At 50.2% G+C, this 21,229-nt stretch overlaps 1 protein-coding gene across 5 annotated transcripts in view; it reads left to right on the top strand.

The window, feature by feature from the left end:
* The first annotated feature begins 123 nt into the window (after positions 1-123).
* The window catches only part of ZMYM3 (zinc finger MYM-type containing 3), a 33,559-nt gene continuing 12,453 nt past the window's right edge, over positions 124-21,229 (top strand). The window contains exons 1-12 of one of the 5 annotated variants that reach the window (XM_061353307.1): positions 124-305; positions 10,509-11,378; positions 12,087-12,130; positions 12,520-12,592; positions 13,344-13,635; positions 14,076-14,253; positions 14,691-14,903; positions 15,473-15,623; positions 16,184-16,299; positions 19,821-19,907; positions 20,224-20,374; positions 20,955-21,127. In XM_061353307.1, the coding sequence (XP_061209291.1) occupies positions 10,523-11,378; positions 12,087-12,130; positions 12,520-12,592; positions 13,344-13,635; positions 14,076-14,253; positions 14,691-14,903; positions 15,473-15,623; positions 16,184-16,299; positions 19,821-19,907; positions 20,224-20,374; positions 20,955-21,127 (2,334 nt within the window). In that variant the 5' untranslated portion in view covers positions 124-305; positions 10,509-10,522. Of the gene's footprint in view, positions 306-459; positions 928-9,914; positions 11,379-12,086; positions 12,131-12,519; positions 12,593-13,343; positions 13,636-14,075; positions 14,254-14,690; positions 14,904-15,472; positions 15,624-16,183; positions 16,300-19,820; positions 19,908-20,223; positions 20,375-20,954; positions 21,128-21,229 lie in introns of those variants that run through there. The other 4 variants (XM_061353302.1, XM_061353303.1, XM_061353305.1 and 1 more) reach the window with 4 other exon arrangements.

Genomic DNA, 21,229 nt, shown 5'->3' with positions numbered 1-21,229 from the left:
GGGGGAGGGGTGAGTGTTGGAGAGTGCCGTGGGCGGAGGACCCCATGCCGGGGGTGTCGTGAGCGCGGGACGGGAGGAAGGGGAGTGCGGCGTGCGACTGGTAGGGAAGGGAGCGGAGCCTGAGTGGGGGAGGGGAGCCGGAGGGGGCGGTGGCCGGGGCAGCCCCTCCTAGGGGCGGGACGGCGTCCTGGGCCCCGCGGAAGCCCCGCCCAGTCGCGCTGTCACTCACCGCCCCGGGGAGACTCCAGCTCCGGGGAGGCGGTGGCGGCGCCTGAAAGCGGCCGGGCGGCTACCCCCGCGGGCAGGTAGAGGCTGTGGCGGCGAGGTCGAACTGGGCCCCCCCCCCCAGCGCGGCAGTGGGCCCGGGTCGTGCGAAGCGGCAGCGATAGGGTTAAGGGGAGTCGGGGGGGGGGGGGGGGGGGGGGGTGGAGGGAGTGGGATGGCAATCTTGTTACTCGCCACCAGCTCCGCACTTTGCGGGTGGCCGTGCGGGCACCGGCGGGGAGCTGGGCACCCCGTTCCGGCCCGCGCCTCCCGCCGCGCACGGTCCCTTCCTCTCGCCGTGCCCAGCCGGGGTACGGGCACTGCCCGCCTTCGACTCCGCTCTGTCTATTCACGGGGCCCTGCTCCGCCGCGCTGATCCGCTTCGGGTTTCCTGCCGCCCGGTGGAGTGCAGGCTGAGGCGCCAATCCTGGGCTCCCTTCTCCGCGTTTCCGAGGCCGCCGCCTGCAAGAGAGTCTCGCGAGCCCAGGCTTCGCCGCGACCAATAGAAAAGCGTCCCTCGCTCTGTACAGCCAATAGGGCCTTGCCTCTGCCCCCCCCGCGGGCTGCAGCGCGCTGAGGGCTCCGAGCGGCGCCTCCATTTAAAGGGGCCGTGACCAGAATCCGGGCTCTGGGTAGCGCGGGCGGCGCAGCGCTGGGTGCCAGGTATGAGGGGTGCCGGTCGCAGGCACCTCCGTGCGGCTGCCCGGGGCGGCAGCTGGAGCGGCGGCATAGAGCCCCGAGCGTGGGGCGCCGGCGCTTTGCCCCCGGGGGAGGGGGGGCGGGGCGGGGCAGGCGCGTGCGGCGCTGGTCCCGGACGGATTGCCCCCCCGGGGGGGCGGGGCCTATCGCTCCGGTAGGGGGCGGGGCTTGCACCACCCACCCCGGTGGTGGCAACCGTTTGGGGGCGCCCTGCGGCCGCGGACGGGTCCTGCGCCAGCGTCTGCGGGAGAGGAGGGCCGAGCCCTCCCCCGATCCGCGCTCGCGGCGTGCGGGCCCCGTGCGGGCCTTGGGGTGCCGCACCCATCGCACGCAGCCCCTCTGCGAGGGGCTGACCCCCACCCCGTGCTGGGACGCGCCGAGCTCGGGGCTTCATGGGGCTGACTGGAGCTCCTGGAGCGCCTGCCTTAGAGCCCATCCTTGTCTGTGCTGTGGGGCAGTGCCCACCCGGTGCTCTGCCCCAGCACCTTCCTTGATAACCTTCTCCCTGCGCCTTGGCCAAAGGCTTTGGGCTATGCAGCCTTAATGCTGTTGTTACCAGATGGGGTAGTGAAGCATATGGAGCTCCGAAAACGTGCAGCTTCAGGTCTGTTGACCTGGCCACCTCCTCTGTCCTGCTTCCCCCTGTGTGGGGATGGTGGCTCTGGGTCGGGGCAGGGCCTGGAGTGAGTCTGTGGGTTGCTGGGCACCATGTGCTGCCCTCGAGGACCAGGCTCTGTGAGAGAAGGGAGCAGCCCTACAGGGCTGCTGGTGCCACTGGAAAGACCAAGCCCCAACCTATTGAAGCCTCTCTGGCTGTGTGTAAGCAGCATGGCGGTGGCCAGTGAGGTGCCCTGGGTGAATTAGTGTCTCCCATGGGTCTGCAGAGGCAGGACTGGCCCTGAAAGCAGGAGTGTGGGCACTGGAGAGGCTGGAAGCTGGCTGCGGCGGGTGCCTGTCAGGAGAAATGACCATAGCAGTCACAGATCGCTTGTGTGGACAGAGGCAGTGCTGGCCATGGGCTGTGTCAGGTGATGGTGGGGGATAGGAAGCTCAGCTGAATGCTGGGGAATGGTTTCTGAAGTCTCTTTCTGATGAGGGTGAGAGCTGCTTCGTTTGTGCTCTTCTTGCCTTCTCTTCCTGCTGTGCTTCAGCCCCTTGGTTTAGGCTGTAGCTTCTTTCCCCCTCAGGGCTGCTACATTCTCTGAGAAAACTTAATCTGCATTTTCTTGTCTAACCCTGCCTATCCTGGGACCAAAGCTGGTGATAGGATTGTAGCTGTTACTGCCAGTCCAGCTTTACTAAAGGAATAGCCACAGCCTACAGAGCTGCTGCCTGTAATGGCTAAGCTGCAGCTCACAGCCCCAGCGTAGACGTTTGCACCATCTCTGTTTCTCTCCACAGCTGCTTATATCCCTCTTACTGCAAGTGCCCTTGCTTTGGAGGATGCTTTGACAGTAAGTCACAGCAGATTTCTCCACATCCAGAACAAGGGGCTGAGGCTGCATCCATGGCCTTCGGGAGCAAAGCCCCTTGTGTAATTTCTTTTAGGGACATTCTGTGGTCAGTGATGCTGGGATGCGCGACCCTGATGGACACAGGTGTGCTAGCAAAAGCCTCTAGTGCGGAAGGCTTATCGGTAAAGCAATCCAAGGGAAGTATGGAATAGGCTACAGCTGTGACAAGGAATTTGTTAGTTTAGCAAAGGTTGTTCTAGTCAGGTTTCACTGGAATCGTATTTTAATCTCAGTAGTGTTTTAAGTGTTAACTTCTCCATCTGCTGGCAGCATAGGTCAGAAAAGGGCAGTGCTTGAGACCATCTTCACCAGTCCTGCTGGCCATGGGCTCCAGGGGTGTCTCCTGGCCACTTCCTGTAAGCCTGTTCTGCTGCTCAGCCCTCGGCAGCATAAAGAGAATGAGTAGAGTCAGTCACTAGGCTGGGTGAGACATCAGTCTGTTCAACACAGCCTTACCCAGTGCCAGTTTGTACAGCTGCATGGGAGGTGAAGCATCCCGACCCTGGGATCCATGTTTGGGGACCTGGCAGCAGGCACCTTGCAGAGCATTCTGAGACTTGTCAGCCAGGCCAAGGAGACAGCTTACCTTGAGCTTCCAGTATTTTGTCTCTGTAAAGCCAAAAAATTAGATGGCTTGCTCTCAAAGATACACCCTTTCTGAGATTCTGCCCTCTTGTCTTCTCTTTTGTGCAGTAATGTTTATTCAAAGAATCGCAGACAGATTTAGGTTGGAAGGCACCCCTAGAAGTCTCTAGTCTAACTGACCTTCTGCTCACAGCAAAGCTGACTTGAGGCTGTGTCATTCAGGGCTTCGTCCAGTTAATTTCTGAGGACCTCCAGAGCCAGGGAGTCTGTGGCCTGGTCAGACGCCCTCCTGCAGCGTTTGGGCAACAGGCAGAAACCCTGAGGTCATTTCTTCCTGACCACTTCCAGGTCTACAGGTCTACTATTTCTGTCTCTCAGTCTTACCATCAGGGCAGTTTCAACAGGTGCTGCTTGGACATGCTGCGCACCTCCATGCTTTTCTGTTGTGCTTCAGCTAGTATTCCCAAAGGTTTTTTACCCACCCAAGTTCTTCTCCTGTGTATAATGCTATTTTGGCGGGGCCTATGTTGTTATGTGGCAAGTGGTGAGCCTTGGAAGAAATGTTGCTTATTCATGTTACAGACACAAAGCTGTACAAGTAACAGGAGAGGTTTCTCTCTGACTTGATCTTCAAGTGCCGTTGGTTCTAGAAGCTATTGCTCTGCAGGCATTGCTGCTAAGACTCTGTTTTAACATATGTAAACAAAACAAGTTGTACTTAGAGTGTACTTAGATGTGATGCTCCTTTCTCTGTTGCAAAGCCCTGATGCTTAGTGCTTGGGGGGGGATCCTGGTCTTATGCAAAGACATGAGAGTCTACAAGCAGTTTCAAGCTGCTGCCAGGATGGTCTCCTGGATGGATGAGCATGCTCCTGTTGGCTGTCTTAGAGTTTACTACTAATACAGAGATGTTGTGTTAACAGCAACCAGTGCTGACATCCAAGCAATGCTGTCAAGTGTTGGAGACTCCATGTCGTCGCGATGCGGAGGGAACACAGCACAACCAATATGATTGATAAAAGTGATCCGTTTATTCTGCTTAAGCCTGGGGTATATATAGAGCTAGGCTGCTATTCACACATATTCTTGGGAAACTTCTGTGGTTTTATTATTTACAGGCACATCCCTTTTTCTAACATCCTTATTCCTCCCTTCAAGATACTTGCTAACTACAAGGTGAGTTTATCCCCCTGCACAGCTGGTGTTTTTTACCGAGCCGGGTTTCTCACTGACTTTTACAAAACTGGTCCCTGGCCAAGTTCAGCCATGGGAACGTAACCCTTGCCTGCCAACCACGCTTCCACAGTCAAGTACCTTTAGAAGTGTTGCAGGAAATCTCCTGGTAAATCTAATTCCAGACAACTCTGCTGTTTTGCAGTACCATCTGCTCTGTATTGGAGAGTTCAGACAGTTCAGACTTTCTTGATTTGGATGACTGCTATCGTAGAATCATAGAATGGTTTGGGTTGGAAGGGACCTTTAAAGCTCACCCAGTTCCAACCCCTAGTTCCTAGGAGCCCCTCGTTCCTCTAGTTCCATTCTGGAAATAGCTACACAAAGTTTGAGACCTGCACCCTAAGCTGGTGCTCCTGCTGTAGAAAAATCTAGTGGTGAACTTGGTATCTTCTGGCTTTGGGGCTGTTAAAAGCCATCACTGGAGTCTTAAGGCTGCTGCTGATATTATGGGAAGTTCCTTCTTTACCCTTTCTACCAGTTCCCGTTGCATAGGCAGTTCCAGTCACATGTGATAGTGAAGACTGTCCTGAAGGGGACGTAGTGACAGCTACTGCTGGGTGCACTCTGAGGGAACCAATAACACATTTGTGAGAGGAAGCAACTGTTCACTGAGGCTTGCCTGCAGAGCACAAGCTGAAGAAGTTGACCAGTGACATCTGCAGTAGCTATAGCTGACTTGGACAGTCACAGAGTGCTGCTGTAAAATCTCCAGGTCACAGAGGGTTTACATATCCCTGGTCAGTTATCTAAATCGACCAGGTTGGAAAAGACCTTTAAAATCCTGAGCCATTCCCAGTACTGCCAAGGCCACCACTGCCCCATGGCACTGAGGCCTCATCTCCACGGGGTGTGAACCCTCGCAGGGCCGGTGCCTGCAGCCCTGCCCTGGGCAGCCTGTTCCAATGCCTGAGCACCCTCTGGGGCAGGAATTGTTCCTCAGCTCCATCTAACCCTGCCCTGGTGCAGCTTGAGGCCGGTTCCTCTTGTCCCATCCCTTGTTCCTTGGAAGCAGAGCCCAGCCCCTCCTGGCTCCATCCTCCTGTCAGGTAGTTGTAGGGAGGGTTAATCTGGAAAGAGGTGTTTCTGAGTTTTTCCAACCTTGGTATCCAACTGTTTGAGTCCTCATCTTTCTTTCTTTGTATCTCTGAAGAGTCCTCTGCTGTTGATCTTACCTCATGGGGTTTTTTTTTTTTGAGATGGGTCATGGCTCCCCATTTCTTTTCAATGAACAAAGTAGGCTTATCACTGAAAGGTGTTTCCTGAATCATAGTTGATTCTTAAAGCAGTGGGATTCTTGCATTACTGTTTTTTGTTATTATTTATTTTTTTATTATTGTTATTTGAAAACCATGACATAGGGGTTGGAACCAGATGATCTTTAAGGTCGCTTTCAACCGAAACCATTCTATGGTTCTATGAAGCATCTCAGCTCTTTCAGTATATGTCATCAAGTGTAGACACTAGCCAAGAATGAGATGGTAATGGTCTGATGGGTTGGGAGTTACTGTTTATTTTAAAATTTGGCACAAAAAGTAGGAACTTTCTCCAGAGATCTGCTCAGGTCTTACAGAACTTGTAGGTAGAGATTACCTGGGATGTTGATATAAGTGTCCTAATTTTTTGTAGCTATTAACACTTTTCATATTTCAGATGATCTCTAGTAGCAAAAAAAGATAAATCCCTTCAGCCTTCAAAGGTCTTGAAAATCTGAATCCATATCCATACTCATACCATGAACAAAAGTCTAGGATATTTGTCTAAGCAATTGCTGTTCCTTTGCTGGAGGAAAACAGTAACTTCATGGCCATGCTATTTTGTGGGCAGTAAAGCCTTCTGAGGTATTCACTTCATCAAGAGAGATCTGTTACAGTTATTTTTTTCTTACTGCCTGATTTTAATTAAATGTCTGATGATAGCTCCTCTTTTTTTTGTAGGTAGGCCACATATTCCTGTGCTAACAGTTACTGAGGACACTGAGATGTGGAAGATCTGCACAGTTACAGCACCGCTGAGGTCTTTAATAAGCTAGATAAAGTCTCAGGTAGTCACTTGGTGTACTTGGTTGTCCCGGTAGAGATGGCTCGCTCTGAGCTTCCAGGTCTGAGAGGAGATCCATGTTCCCCTCCTTTGGCAGGAAATGCAGGTCAGGTTTGGTAGTAACGTGTTGGATCTGGGTGTCAATATTGCATTCTATGCCAGTCCTGCCCACTCGGGGCAGACCCTCAGCCATCCCATCATTTAGAATCATGGAATCACAGAATCTCAAAAGTTGTTTGGGTTAGAAGGGATGGGGCAGCTCCAGTTTCCTTGGGCAGCTTCTTCAGAAACTCTTGCATGCTACCTGAGCAGCAGTCTGCTTCAGACTTTTGTGCAGGGGACTCCTTGAACTTGATCTTCCCAGGATTATCTGTTGCTGAGTATTCTGGAGAGGATGGTGCTGTGTCCTAAGTAAGGAGTTTCCAAATGTCCAGCAGAGCAGTCATATCTGCTGCGTCCTCTTCGTTTGGCTAAGTCATTTGCCAGTGTGCTCTCCTCCCTGCCAGGTATGTGGCTAGAAAAGAGAAAGATTTCAAGCAGAGCTCAGCAGCTGAGCTGTGCATTAGCTGATTCTGGAATAAAAAAGACAATGACTTGTGGATCATTTCAGCATAGCCAGAAACAATAAGCTATTTTTTTTCCTCTTGGAGCAAATGAGAAGAAACTTTACCAAAGGTAAAGAAGACGTTCAATTGGAAGCCTAACTCACCTTGAAGCTCAGCAGAGAGCCAATAAGAATGTGAATGAACGCAAACAGAAGTAGCATTTCTTACACTTCTGCAGCTCTAATTTTCTCGAGTTTGGCTTCAGAGTGACCCACGGAGCTGGAAAGCATAGTTCTCTCCTGTTCTGAGGGCTACCCTCTTCATCCTCATCAGGTGGCAGCTGTAAACCACTGGAAAGACTTCATTGAAGAGAAACAGAATTGCAGTGATGGCCAGGGACATTGCTTGCTTTTCTGCTCAGACTGCTTGTCAACATCCTAGGGTCTTGCCTCAACTCAAACTCCCATCAGCTTTTCCAGATTCATAGAATCGTGGAATGGTTTGTGTTGGAAGGGACCTTAAAGTTCATCCAGTTCCAACCCCCTGCCATGGGCAGGGACACCTTCCACTGGAGCAGCTTGCAGCAAGCCTCTTACAACCTGGCTTAATACATCAAAAGTCAGCACTTGCTTGCTCTATGTTGCCTTCTCACAGAGCTCTGCTGCAGCACGCTTCAAATAAACAAAAGGACAATATTTTTAAACCTAAATGTCAGGCTGCAGAGCACATTGCCACTGACACTGGTTCAGAGAGGGGGTTAAGCAGATTCAGAGAGGATTTGCCCAGTACAGACTCTTATTGGTAAGAGTCTCAGAGCAACTCAAGCAGTTCTTCAGCATCTGATTGCCACTTGATTGGAGGATGTGCTGAAGAGGAATGTCCTCTTAGTTGTGTCTTATTCTCTCTTCCCAAGTATCCATTCTTGGTAGGAACAGGAAATTAGAATACATGGTCCTCTTGTTTGACTGACTGCAGGAATCCTTAGGTTTGCATGTCCCAAGAAGAAATTTTTGGGTCATTCACCAGAATGCATGAGCTGTTCTGCTGGGGACAGCTGCTATCTCTTAGAGCCAATGAAAGTGGATTGGATCTTGAACAGAAAGGCCAGGTGCTGTGCTTCCAACCAGAACATGCATTTGGGTGGTCTTACTCCAGACTCCTGGGTCTGCAGAAAGGTCTGTGTATCTGTCTCGACCACATATCAATAGTTTGGAGTTAACTTAATCTGCAGCTTATTCTTTTTAAGACCATTTTGTTGGTCAGTATTGTCTCCCATTAAGTTTGTTGGTCTTATCTTGTATCACTGTGAGGGTGCTGAGGCACTGGCACAGGGTGCCCAGAGAAGCTGTGGCTGCCCCATCCCTGGCAGTGTTCAAGGCCAGGTTGGACACAGGGGCTTGGAGCAAGCTGCTCTAGGGGAAGGTGCCCCTGTCTGTGGCAGGGGTTGGAACTGGATGAGCTTTGAGGTCCCTTGAACCCAAACTAGCCTGTGATTCTACGATCATGATAATATTGCAGCCAGAGTTTGAAATCGGTGTTAAGGTATGTACTGTTGAAACCAGACTCTTTTGGTCTATTTGTAGAGCACATGAGAAGCGTGGCAAGAACATAGTTGAATTGATGCTTACATTATTCTCTGGGAGGGAATGCCCAGATGGATTTCTTATGCTCTGAACTGTTCCCAGAGTCTATTTCTACCAAGCAAAGACTAGGCCAGCTGAAACTGGCAACTACTGTATGAGTATTGCCTCTGTGGTTCATTGCAGACTCATGTAAAGTATCTGGAGGTGAATTTGAGGAGGATGTTAGCCTTGCTAAGTATACCTATAAATAAACTTTCCTTATGCATCTGGTGACTTGACCTTTCTGCTGCTTATTGTTGTAAGGTCTGCTGTCTCTCTGGAAATCTGGGTGGGGGCATCTTGGAGAAGGAGGCATTGTTTGCTTTCAGAACAGCAGAAAAAATGTGTTTATCATCTTGGGAGGGTTCTCACCTGCTTCCAGTCCTTAGGAGCTTGCTTTCAAATGTCTTTATTTCTATTTTACTTTGTTATTCTTTCTGTCAGCCACCTGAAAACACATATTAGATCCCAAATTGCTCTTGAATTGGCTCATTCCAGAAGCTTAGTCTCCTCTGTAACTAAAGAGTAAATGGAATCATCAAAGTCTTCAGTGGTGAAACTTGCTGGCAATCTCTGAAGATCACGTCTTGTGTAGTTTCTGTTTGTGATTGTGGGAACAGTGCTTATCGGCTGCTGTGAAACAGAAATTGGCATTGTGTTTTAAGTTAAACTAAGGAGGCAGTGATTTTGAACTCCTGGGTATGGAGTAGGGTACAATTCCCTAAAGTCTTGCTTGAACGAATTTCAGAAGTTGGGTACTTTCTCTGTCCAAGTATGTCCTGTTCAGTTCTGAACAAACACCATCTGTGAGTGGGACTTGGTTATTCTTTCAGGGGGAAGGATACAATGAGAGTTAATCAACCTTCACCAGTGAAATTATTTCAGCATTCCTCCTTCATTTATATAGGTGAGTTATGCCTGTAGTAAGCCCCAATAGACAGGAATAGTGAACCTTCTGCTTCAGGGCCTAAAACAGTGCCAAATTTAGAATTAGAATATTTCTAATAGGGGTGGATAGGTTGGTGACACATCTTCTGATCCTTGTGCCTTTCTTGTAGTGTCTACTAACAGCTTGTTTTAGAATCACAGAATCATGTTCTATAAGCAACCTGTTCCATTGCCTCACCACTGTTACACTGAAGAGTTTCTTCCTTGTATCTAACCTAAATCTCCATTGTTTCAGTTTGAACCCATTCCCCCCTTGTCCTATCACTACGTTCCTTGATGAAGACCAATATTGTCTCCCATTAAGTTTGTTGGTCTTGCTTGCACCATTGTGAGGGTGCTGAGGCTCTGGCACAGGGTGCCCAGGGAAGCTCTGGCTGCCCCATCCCTGGCAGTGTTCAAGGCCAGGTTGGACACAGGGGCTTGGAGCAAGCTCTCTCGTGGAAGGGGTCCCTGCCCATAGCAGAGGGCTGGAACTGGGTGAGTTCTGAGGTTCCTTCCAACACAAACCAGTCTGGGATTCTGTGACTATTATCTCCTACAGTTTTGAGACTATGCTATAGCTGTAGTTTATGGTTCATGTGGTTGATATCTGTTTGTATCTGTCCTCTGACAAAATTCCTGCATCTTGTCATTCTGTATCTTGTTCAAAGCACAGTCTACAGACCTGTAAAGATCTTTCTGCCTCTATGTTTAAGAGAAAAGTTATTTTAAAAACAGATACATAAGCTCCCTGAGTAAAGACCAGGAGAAAGAACAGAGCAGGTTATTTAGGTCTGGCGAGACAGACAAAGGCAGGGAAGGGGGCATTGCACACCACAGAGCAGCTGTGTGAAGCCTCAAGTTGGTACTCAAGTCATTTCTGATACCCCACTGTGTCATTTATCATAAACAAGTCTGGTTGCCATGCTGTGATGAGGTGTATGGAGACTGTAGAGTTCCCAAAGGTTTGCTGTGTCCTGCTGCCTTGTTTTACTCCAACATTGTTCAGAAGAGTGGACAATTCATGTGCTGTGTTAGACTGCTTTTCATTAACTTGCAAGTCTTTCTCTCCTTTCCAGTTGCCATCTTCTAAATGGATTCCAGCGAATTCCCAGGATCTTTGGACCCCTTGTCCTTGCCTGACAAACCGCTTATTGGTGATCTTCCTGCTGACATGGAGTTTGGTGAAGATCTCCTGGGCTCCCAGACAGCTTCTACTGAGGAAGTTTCAGTACTTCAGCCCCCTGACTGGGATCAGTCCAAGCAAATGACTGCAGATAGGAACTTGGGCCTTCTAGTGAAAGCAGACAGCCTGTCTGAACTAAGCAAGTCAAATAACCTCGTTCTAGATAAACCTGCTGTCTTGGATGACTCGGATAAAACTTCTGACTTGGCGGAGCTGGATAAATCAGAGGGTCTGGATGCGCTGTATAAGGTACATCCTTCCCAAGAAGTGGAGGATAGACCAGCAGACTCATCTGCCCTCTCTAGGGAAGCTCTTGTTCCAGAGACATGGAAAGAAGGGGGAGATTCACCAAGAAGTGATTCTGGGGATATTAAGAAAGATGGTGCTGCTGCTATTCCTGCACTGTCTGATGACAACACCCCTGAATCACCCCGACAGCCTGTTCCTGGCTCTGGGAACCTCAGCAGTGCCCCAGCCATGGAAGAAATCACAGAGCAATCCTCAAGTCTGCCAATGGCCCCCTCCCAGCCCAGTCTTAAACAGACAAAGAAGACAAGGTTGAAGGCAGCAAGGAAAAGCTCACCTGTGCAGAGGGAAGGGCCAACAGGGGAATCAGAGGTGGAACTGAGCATGGACAACAGAACTGCAGCTTTGCCCCCTGGGCCCACAGAGGAAAACCAGGCAGAGGAAGGGGCTAATAGTAGGAACAGCTCACTTAAAGAAAACAGTGTACTAAAAGCACAGGAAGCGTCACCACCTGCAGGTAGGTTGTTATCTCTGCAGAATTTGGCTTTGTTTCGCTTAGGAGGTCATCCTGCACACTGCTGAAGCTGGAGTCTGTTTTGCATTTCAACTTTGCCCATTGTCCCCTGTTATGGAAATTGTCAATGCTCCTGATGGGCTAGATTTGGGGAAGGAGCCTTGCTTACAGGGAATAATGATCTGGCAGCTCCTCCCTTGATGCACACAAACTTTTGCTCTAGCTTTCATAGCTTTAACTTCATTTTTTGGTGCTTGTGTCAGCTAGGAGGTTCCCTGATAAAGCTGCAGCTGCACCTCAGCTTAGCTCGTGCTCTTCATCACTGGAGTTCCTTTGCTGAAACTGAGGGTCAACCAGAAGGTGAATAGGCAAAATAGGCAAAGCCCCTCTGCCTAGGCTGGACCTGCTCAGGAGATCCTCAGTCTTGGTCAGAAGCAGTTGAAGGCAACTGTCCAGCATGCCTCTCCCTTGCAGAGAGGTCTCCCCCTTGAAGGACTTCTCCCAGGCCGTGTGTTTGTATCTCTGGCTGTAGGTGGTTTTGGAGCTTTCCTGTGTCTGATCACCACCAGAACTGTGCTTCTTAGCCAGGACTGTCTGAGGCCTCATGTGCAGACTGACCCAAAGGGTGGCTGCATTTGAGGAACGCCTGTCCCCTTCTGTTAGAGAAAAGCAAGATGTTAGATGCAAACGTCTTTTGTGCTTCTGTTCCAGGAGAAGGCCTGTCTGGGAAGGGAAGCGAGCTGCCAACTGAGAAGGTAAGAATAATGCAGTCAAAGTATATATGCTACAGGAGCATAGAGGGTGGCTGACATTGTCAGACCCTGTGAGGGACACTGGCTGTCTCATCACCCCTCTGGTGTTTGCATGTCTCTTGTGATGGAGTGATCCCTGTGCACTGCCACTGTGCTGTAATGTGTCTTCAGAGTGTTTCTGCTGTCTCCACTTGGAATGTCATTCTCATAAGCCTGCTTCCTCCTATCTCCTGTCTTGCCAGCTCTGGTCAGGTATCTGTGGAATTACCTGTTTTCAGCCTAGTTACTAGGAAAGCAGATCCCAGAAGTTGGAATTCCACCATGATCTGGGATATTTGTCCCTGGTTGTCCTAGCAGATGCTTAGCCTAAATATTTTTTTAATGTCTCCTAGGAGCAGAAAAGAAGTGAACGAGCCAGAAGATCAGAAGTTGCCAGGCCTGAAACTGTGAACTCCTCAGAGAGCAGTGAGTAACTAGGGCTGGCCAGTGCCTGTGTTCAGTCCAAGAACAGGGTGCAGGATTACTGTAGGCACATGGCTCATGGTGTGAGTGCAGTGGGAACTCTGGAGCTTCTGTACAGATCTTCCTCTTGGAAGGGTACTTGGCCTTGCTTTCTCAGGGTGCTTACATTAAAGGGAGGGTTGTAATATTTTTACAAACACCAAGTAATAGAGGAAGATGGGTTGTTCCCAGAAAATCTGTCTTCTATCTCCTCAGCCAGGAACTTTCTGCCTTTGGTCTCTATGGCTGCAGGCTCTCTGAAGGAAGATTACATTTAGAGGTTTTCCTGCACGAGACCATGAAGTGTCTGGGTGAGATGTTGAGTGTCACCCTGCTATGCCCTAGTATTTATATGTTGCTCCTTCATTGCCTGCCTCTGTTGGAAGCCGGTGATCCAGCTGGGTCCCTTTAAGGGCTTGAAGGGTTTCCTGCTGTAAATGTTCACTTTGGCCTTCTGCTCAATCTTGGCAAATCCTGATTCCTAGGGAGAAATCGGGCTTAACTCTGGTTTGCTCAAAAACCTTCTGACTCATCTCCAGTTCCAACAGAATACCGTTTAAGGGTCCCTTTATCATTCCACCCAGACAGGCACAAAGCATGTAGAGGGACTCCAGAAAGGTGACCCCAGAAAGCCTCATCATGTGTCTCATGGCGGAGGTTTCTGTCTCAGTTTCTGATGAGGGATTTCTGTGCATCTTTCACTGCTGCTTTGCAGTTCCGGTCTCTGACGAAGATTCTGATGCCATGGTGGATGATCCCAATGATGAGGATTTTGTTCCTTTTCGTACCCGCCGCTCGAGTCGCATGTCTTTACGCACTCAGCTAGCTCAGCGAGCTGCCCGCTCTACTGTCACCAAGATGACTTGTGCCAACTGCCAGACACTGCTGCAGAAGGGCCAGACTGCCTACCAGCGGAAAGGGCTCCCTCAGCTCTTCTGCTCCAGCTCCTGTCTCACCACCTTTTCCAAAAGACCACCTGGCAAGAAGATATGCACCTTCTGTAAAAAGTGTGTGTTCCTTTCCCTCTCTTCAATGCTCCCCTGCTTGTGACCCCATCCACCTACCCCACAGCTCTACCTGCCAGTCCCTATCCCTGTGACCCTCATGCTTCCCATTCATCCACATCACTCCTGTCCAATGCCAGCTGCTGCCTCATGTCTTCCTTCACACACCATATATCCCCATGCTCCCTACACCCTCTTCACGTTACTGCTTTTTCCTGCCTGTCCACACACTCGATGCCCCATATCTCAGCCTCCTCTCAAAACCACCTTCTGCATGCTCCATCTTCAGGCACCGTATCTCTGGCTTGGGACAGCAGGTGCTGAGACAGTTCTTGCCACCCTTTTGGGACCCTAGGAAGTCCTGTGCATTGCAGTGTGCCGTCCCGTATCTTCCTGGCAGAACTGGTGTGCCTCTGCAGTAACACATCCCCTCCATATCCCAGGGAGATCTGGAACACCAAGGACTCTGTGGTTGCCCAGATCGGTTCAGGAGGCTCTTTCCATGAGTTCTGCACCTCTGTCTGCCTCTCCCTCTATGAGGCCCAGCAGCATAGACCACCACATCAGTCTGCAGATGTACTGGACACCAGCCGCTGCAGCGTCTGCTACAAACCTGGTGAGGTAAATGGATCCCTTGTGCTTCATGTCCTGGATGAGGTGCTTGTGACCTGCAGAACTTGGTCCTGCCTGGGGGCCATCACAGGGCATTTGTTGGGTTCACCCATGGTGTGAGGTCTCAGCACCTGAATCGGCTTGGACTTCACTGCCAGGTCCTTCCTTGTTACTGTGAACCAGCCCTTGTTACAGCAGAAGAAATAAGGCTTCTGCTTCTCCCCACCCTGAAGCTCACTGCTTCCTGCTACTCTGCTCTCCCAGATAGCTCTGCTGACTTTTGGTGATGGAGGTCAGCCTGAGTCTGCTCCAGCTTCCATCGTGGTACTTGCCCCAGTTTACATGTAACAGCCTGTTCTCCCAGGGGACATGGTTGTAGTGGTGCACACGTGCTGGAAGGAGGCATACGGTGGTCTGGGGGAGTGACAGGAGCGATGTCTTTGCAGATCCAGCATGAGGTCAGCAATGGGAGCGTGGTTCACCGCATCTGCAGTGATGCCTGCTTCACCAAGTTCCGGGCCACCAAGGGGCTGAAAACCAACTGCTGTGATAACTGTGGACTTTACATCTACAACAAGGGCTTGCCACTGGAGTACCTCTTCCACGAAGGCCAGCAGAAACGCTTCTGCGACTCTGCCTGTCTCAACAGTTACAAGAAAGTGAGTGGAGACAGCTGCCTGGGGTGGGGGTTCTTTGTGGGCACACAGCTCTTTTGCTTTGGGTGGCACAGGGCACTTCATGCAGTAGCAGGTGAATTGAATTCCCTTGACCTTTTACTGCTGACAAAGCATTTAAGAGATTGCTGTGGAGAAACTTCAGATCAGGCCAACAGAATTTATTTATTCTTTATACAGCACCTCTTGGACCTGAGCATGGGTCAGGCACTCCATAAGCTGGACTGTGTGGTGACACTGATACATGTAGCTAGTATGGGCTGGCTTCTTTTGGATGTCTCCCCAAAGATGGACATATTCTTCTGTAGCCTGAGCAGGCTGTGCTTAACTGTTTTGGTGGGATTGCCAAACTCTGTATTCCTGCCAGAGTATCCATGAGTTGAGGTGAGGTGCCAAAGGCAGCCTGAACCTGCAGACTATGACCGTGGCTCTGGCATCAGGTGTTCCTGCAGGAGAGCTGTCCAGTAGTAGGGATCGTGGGGTAGGATATGAGGGTTGGACCTCATTGGCTATGATGGTGTCCCTGGCAACTCTGTTCTGCTCTGTGTTTGCAGAAGAACACTCGGGTCTACCCATGCATGTGGTGCAAGACACTGTGCAAGAACTTTGACATGCTGCCCAACGTGGATCGCAGTGGCAAGATGGGCCTGTTCTGCTCCATTTGCTGCACTACCTCCCACAAAGTGAAGCAGTCAGGCTTGGTTGGTAAGAGCACCTACATACAGGGAACCAGTCACCTGTCCATTCTAGCTCCTTCCTTGGTACCATTTATTGCTTGTGGATGAGGCTGGAAAGAAGGTGTGTTGCTTGCCTGGGGAGGAGTCTAGTGAGAGAAGTGGAGGAGATTTGGAGAGGGAGGAACCCTTGCAAGTAGACATTTTTAATAGTGAGGGGTAGTATACATAGCTGTTCTTGAGAATTCAGAAAGCACCTATAGTGCTGTACTGTACTGGCATTGCTCTTCCCATTACATGGAGTACCAGGGTGTCCAGGAATGAGTGTGGTCTCTGATGCAATATGCAGCCTGTTTTGTCCAAATTCCTGTAGAGCCAGGGTCACTTCCTTGAAACACTCTGCTTTCCATCCATGTTTAATATTTTTGTCCTAGCAGAATCTGGTGCTCTTATTTTCCTGGTGTTCTTGTCCCTTGCTTTTTGATAATAGCTTGGCATACCAAGAATGAGTGAGCAGCTTCCATGCCATCCTCAGAATCCAGTCCCACATCCTGTGCTGCTGCCCTCACCAATGCCTATCTGTTTCATCAGGTGCCCCTAGACCCTGCAGCTTCTGCAGAAAGAGTTTATCTGAACCCTGCTATTACAACAAGACAGACCGGGTTGTCTACCAGTTCTGCAGCCCCAGCTGCTGGACCAAATTCCAGGTACTGAAATATCCTTCATGCTGGGCTGGGCAATAGAGCTTGTGCCTCCTTTCACACTTAGCAGAGGCTTCAGCTTCCTCAAGCTCCTCAGGGAGGGTCTATAAGAAAGTCTGATGGAGTACAAGAGTTCTAGTGACTGTAGCTGCTCGTAACTCAGTCTTGGCCCTATCTTCCCTCTCTCCGTTGGGATAAGGTGGACTGTAATTCAGTCCCATCTATCAGGTTCTGCTCAGTGGGAGTGCAGTGCAGAGGTGTGCTGTGTGAGTGGTTTGGGATGTAATGGCCTTATGAGGACGTGAGCAAAAGCGCAGCAGAAAGCTAGCAGAGCATGGTGGGCACCTTCTAGTGGGGTGGAAAGGGGAAGAGCTGCCCTCTGAGCAAGGTGTCACGAAGGAACACAAGACTTCTAGGATGTGTTGCCTTAAAGTTGACAAGCAGAAGGCCTGAATACCTCATGTTTAATAATCCTCAAAGGCTTGACTAGTGGTTTTCAATCTCCTCATGTTATGTTTCAGCATATGTGAAATGTGGTATTCAAAGGCAACTGGAAGAATACTAGTTTTGTAGAGTCGTCAAAGAACAACGCAACAGGCAGGACGACCTGGGAAACTTAGGTCAGGACATGCTTTGGGCAACTGTGAAAACCTTAGAGAATTCGGAGGTAGAGAGTTAGTTACTGACAGTTGCAGCATTTGGGTTTGTGAGGTTTTTTTTCTTGTGCTTTTTGTGCTGGATTTTCTTTTTTTGGGTTTTGGTTGGTGGGGGTTTTTTTGTTTGTTTGATGTTATCCTTTGCTGCGATCATGAATGGTTTTCGTAGAGTGCCTGTAGAGGTTCTATACTTGTAGACTTCATAAGACTTAAATTCTAGAATAGTTTGGATTAGAAGGGACCTTCAGAGCTCATCCAGTCCAATCCAGTCCCATACTCTGCCATGAGCAGGGACATCTTCAACGAGACCAGGTTGCTCAGAACCACATCCAGCCTGGCCTGCTGGGCCATCTCCAGGGATGGGGCATCCACCACCTCTCTGGCCAACCTGTGCCAGGATTTTATCAACCTCATTGCACAAAATTTCTTCCTTTTATCTAATCTAAATCTTCCTTCTTTTAAATGAAAACCGTTACATCTTGTCCTATTGCAGCAAGTCCTACTAAAAGGTTTGTTTCCGTCTTTCTTACAAGCTCCTTTAAGTATTGAAAGGCTGCAGTAAGGTCTCCCTGGAGCCTTCTCTTCTCCAGGCCAAGCAGCCCCAACTCTCTGAGCCTGTCTCATTCAGCCCTCAGAGCATCTTTGTGGTCCTTCTCTAGACCTGCTCCAGCAGGTCCATGTCTTTCCTGTGCTGAGGCCTTCAGAGCTGGAAACAATACTCTAGGTGGGGTTGCACCAGACCAGAGTAGAAGGGCAGAATTAACTTCCTCAACCTGCCGGCCACGCTCCTTTGGATGCAGCCCAGGATGTGGTCGGTTTATGGGTTGCGAGCACACATTGTCAGCTATGTCCAGCTTTTCATGCACTTGTACCCCAAAGTCCTTGGCAGGGCTGCTCTCAATCCCTTCATCCTCCAGCCTTTATTGATACTGGGGTGGCCCTGACTCACGTGCAAGACCCTGCACTTGCCCTTATTGAACCTCATGAGGTTCACATGGGCCCACTTCTTGAGCTTGTCCCACACTCTCTGGATCCCATCCCTTCCCTTCACCATGTCAACAGCACCACACAGCTTGGTGTCAGAGGCAGACTTGTGAGGGTGCTCGTTTCCACTGTCTCCATCATTGATGGGGATGTTAAATAATACTGGCCTCAATACGAGCCCCTGAGGGACACCACTCGTCACTAATCTCCATCTGGACATTAAGCCATTGACCACCACCCTCTGGGTGCAGCCATGCAACCAATTCCTCGTCCACCGAATAGTCAATCCACGGAACCCACATCACTACCATTTAGAGAGAAGGATGTTGTGTGGGACTGTGTCAAAGGCCTTACAGAAGTCCAGACAGATGTGACATCCATAGCTCTTCCCTTGTCCAATGATGCAGTCCCTCCGTCATAGAAGGCCACTAGGTTGGTCAGGCAAGACTTGCTCTTAGTAAAGCCATGTTGTCTTGTCCTCTGCATGCCTTAGCATAGCTCCTAGGAGGACCTGTTCCATGAGCTTGCCAGGCACAGAAGTGAGGCTGACAGGTTGGTAGTTCTGAGGGTCCTCCTTCCTATCCTTCTTAAAAATGGTTGCAATGTGTCCCTTTTTCCAGTCACCAGAGTCTTCACTTAACTCATGTAACTTGAATTTATTGCCACATGAAGTCGGGATTGTAACCTGTGAGTAAACCCATGCCTAACCTGGACTGGGAGCTGTCTTGCTGGCGGATCTTAGAACACACTTGCGTCAGGAAAACCACTGGCAAGAGTGTTTCAAAATGCCTTCTTGGGGATTGGTGTTAAGCCCAAGGAGTTTAACATCTTCGTCAATCATCTGGCAATAAAGTCAAAGTAAGCATGATAACATTTTGGAGATGAAACAAAAACCGGTAAAGTGTTAACTCCTGCTGAGGTCAGGGCAGTCATAGAAAGGAAAGCGATTGGATTGCCTGACAAGTGTGATTCCTCCTAACGTGTGCTTGAACAAAGCATTGCTTTACTGCAAGATCTGTATCAACCTTACTCAGGTAGTATGGGGATGCAAGGTCTGCGAAAGGAAAGATTTTACAAAGGCCCTGCGAGTACAGCAGGTAAGCCATTCAGTGTGAATATCTCAGTTTACAACCACAGAGAGAAGGATTAATTAACTTATTGCAAGTACAAGCAGAGGAACAGAGAGTTAAAGTCTGGGGGCTAGGGAGCAAAAGAGCTACTTAGAATGTTGCACAGATAGGGAGGGTGTTCATGGAATGTCCAATTGATTTTCAGTATCGAAGAAAAAATTGAAGTAGGCTAAAAAAAAAAAAGATTACAGTTGGGCTGGAAAAATGCACGTACTGAGGCACTCAGAGAGCACCATATCTGAGGTTATCAGAAAGAAAATCAGGAAGATGACTTTGTTAACAAATAAGTCCTTGTGGACAAGACAGAGTGCTAAATGGCTGTTTAATCTAGCAGAGAAAGGTGGGATGAGAACATCTGCTTGAATTCTGAAGTTCTGTTACCTTGAAAATAGAAACTAGGCCCCTGTGTTTCAAAATCTGATAGAGGAATTCTCAGAAGAGGTAGTGGATCCCCCATCTCTTTAATATGTTTAAATCCAGAGGGATGGCAGCTTGAAAGCTTGCCTTCCTGAGAAGAGCTGGGCCCAGTACACTGGAAGAAAAGTGAAATTGCTCAAGAATCTGCTTGCCAGGAGCTCGAAACATGATGTGATGGACTAACTGTGAGTCACTGACGGTGGCCCCAGGCACAGGGCTGAGCAGGGGCAAGCCAGCTGCTGCAAGTGGTGGAGGAGGCAGGAGATGATGGCAGTGCGAAGCGGGTGCTTGCTGCCCTCTGCGGGTGTCTCTCTCCATGAGCTGTCTTTGTCTCCTGCAGCGCACCAGCCCGGAAGGTGGGATCCACCTCAACTGCCATTACTGCCACAATCTTTTCAGTGGGAAGCCAGAGATCCTGGACTGGCAGGTGAGGACTTTTCCCCAAGGGAGTGTCGAGGTGGAGGCCAACCCCACCTCCTTCTTCTTGCTGCTCAAAGCAGAGCTCCTTCTGTGCCAGTGCTCTGAAGGCCTTAGCTGCAGAAATGTGCCTGGAGACTGCGCGCCAAATGCTGCGCTCCTGATGTTCAGCCGCATGTCAGAAAGGCAGGAGGAGACCTCTTCTGCCAAACTGTGTGCCAGGAGAGCTGGGGACTTGGCTCAACCTGCAGTCTGGCTCTTGCTTCCCTGGGAAGCGTGGGAGCTCCTGCCAAGCCTGGCTGACCAGGTGGTGGTCTCTTTGGCAGGACAAGGTGTATCAGTTCTGTTGCAAGGACTGCTGTGAGGACTTCAAGCGGCTGCATGGGGTGGTGTCTCAGTGTGAGCACTGCAAGCAGGAGAAGCTGTTGCATGAGAAGATCCGCTTCTCTGGAGTGGAGAAGAACTTCTGCAGCGAAGGTACTTGGGGAAGGCACAGGAGAGGCAGAGCTCCCAGGCCAGCCCATGCTGGGGGAGGAGAAGAGAGCATGGAGAGGAACAGAGGGGAGACTGTCTTAGCCAGGCCCTGGGGCGAGCGCCTTGCCATGCAGTGAAGGGAGGACTGTCGTGGGGATGGCTTGCTGTCCAGCCAGGCCCTAGGGCAAGATCTTTACCATTCATTGTGTCCTTGGGGAGGGCTTTCTCACAGCTTTTCTCTCTCTGGGGGCTGGGGAGACAGCAGGTGGCAGCTCCGCTCCTCCTGTCATCATGCACTTCTACTCTTGCGTCTGGGCTGGCCTGACCTGGCCTTGCCCTCCCTGCTGGGTTCCTGCACACAGGAGGTTGGAGTCAGAGTCTTCCTAGAAGCATGGAGGTGAGAGATGGCAAGTCCCCATGAGGTCCCATCTTATCCCAGCCCCAGGGGCCAGTGCTGGATTGTTCCCTACAGTGTGTTGCGTGTGCTCTGTTGTCTCCGCAGACCTGGATTCTGGTCATGTTTGGGTCAGGGAGGCCCCCCAGTTCATCCTGGGAAGGTTTCACTCCTATTGTTTCTCCGCAGGGTGTGTGCTTCTTTACAAACAGGATTTCACCAAGAACCTGGGCCTGTGCTGCATCACGTGCACCTACTGTTCTCAGACCTGCCAGCGGGCGGTCACCGAGCAGCTGGAGGGCAGTACCTGGGACTTCTGTAGTGAAGACTGCAAAAGCAAATACTTGCTCTGGTACTTCAAGGTCAGTATTGGCACTGGCAGCTTGTGCTAAGTGCTGTGGTGGGCACAGCACCCAGATATGTGGGCATTGCACTGAGGAAGTTCGCACTGCTGGAGTCTGGCT

Source organism: Neopsephotus bourkii, unplaced genomic scaffold, assembly GCF_033783945.1.
Source record: "Neopsephotus bourkii isolate Nb327-2 ecotype Australia unplaced genomic scaffold, CSIRO-AGI_Nbou_v1 NB_668, whole genome shotgun sequence".
Lineage (NCBI taxonomy): Eukaryota > Metazoa > Chordata > Aves > Psittaciformes > Psittacidae > Neopsephotus > Neopsephotus bourkii.
The sequence above is the reverse complement of the archived record's forward strand: the minus strand, read 5'-3'. Positions and strand labels throughout refer to the sequence as shown.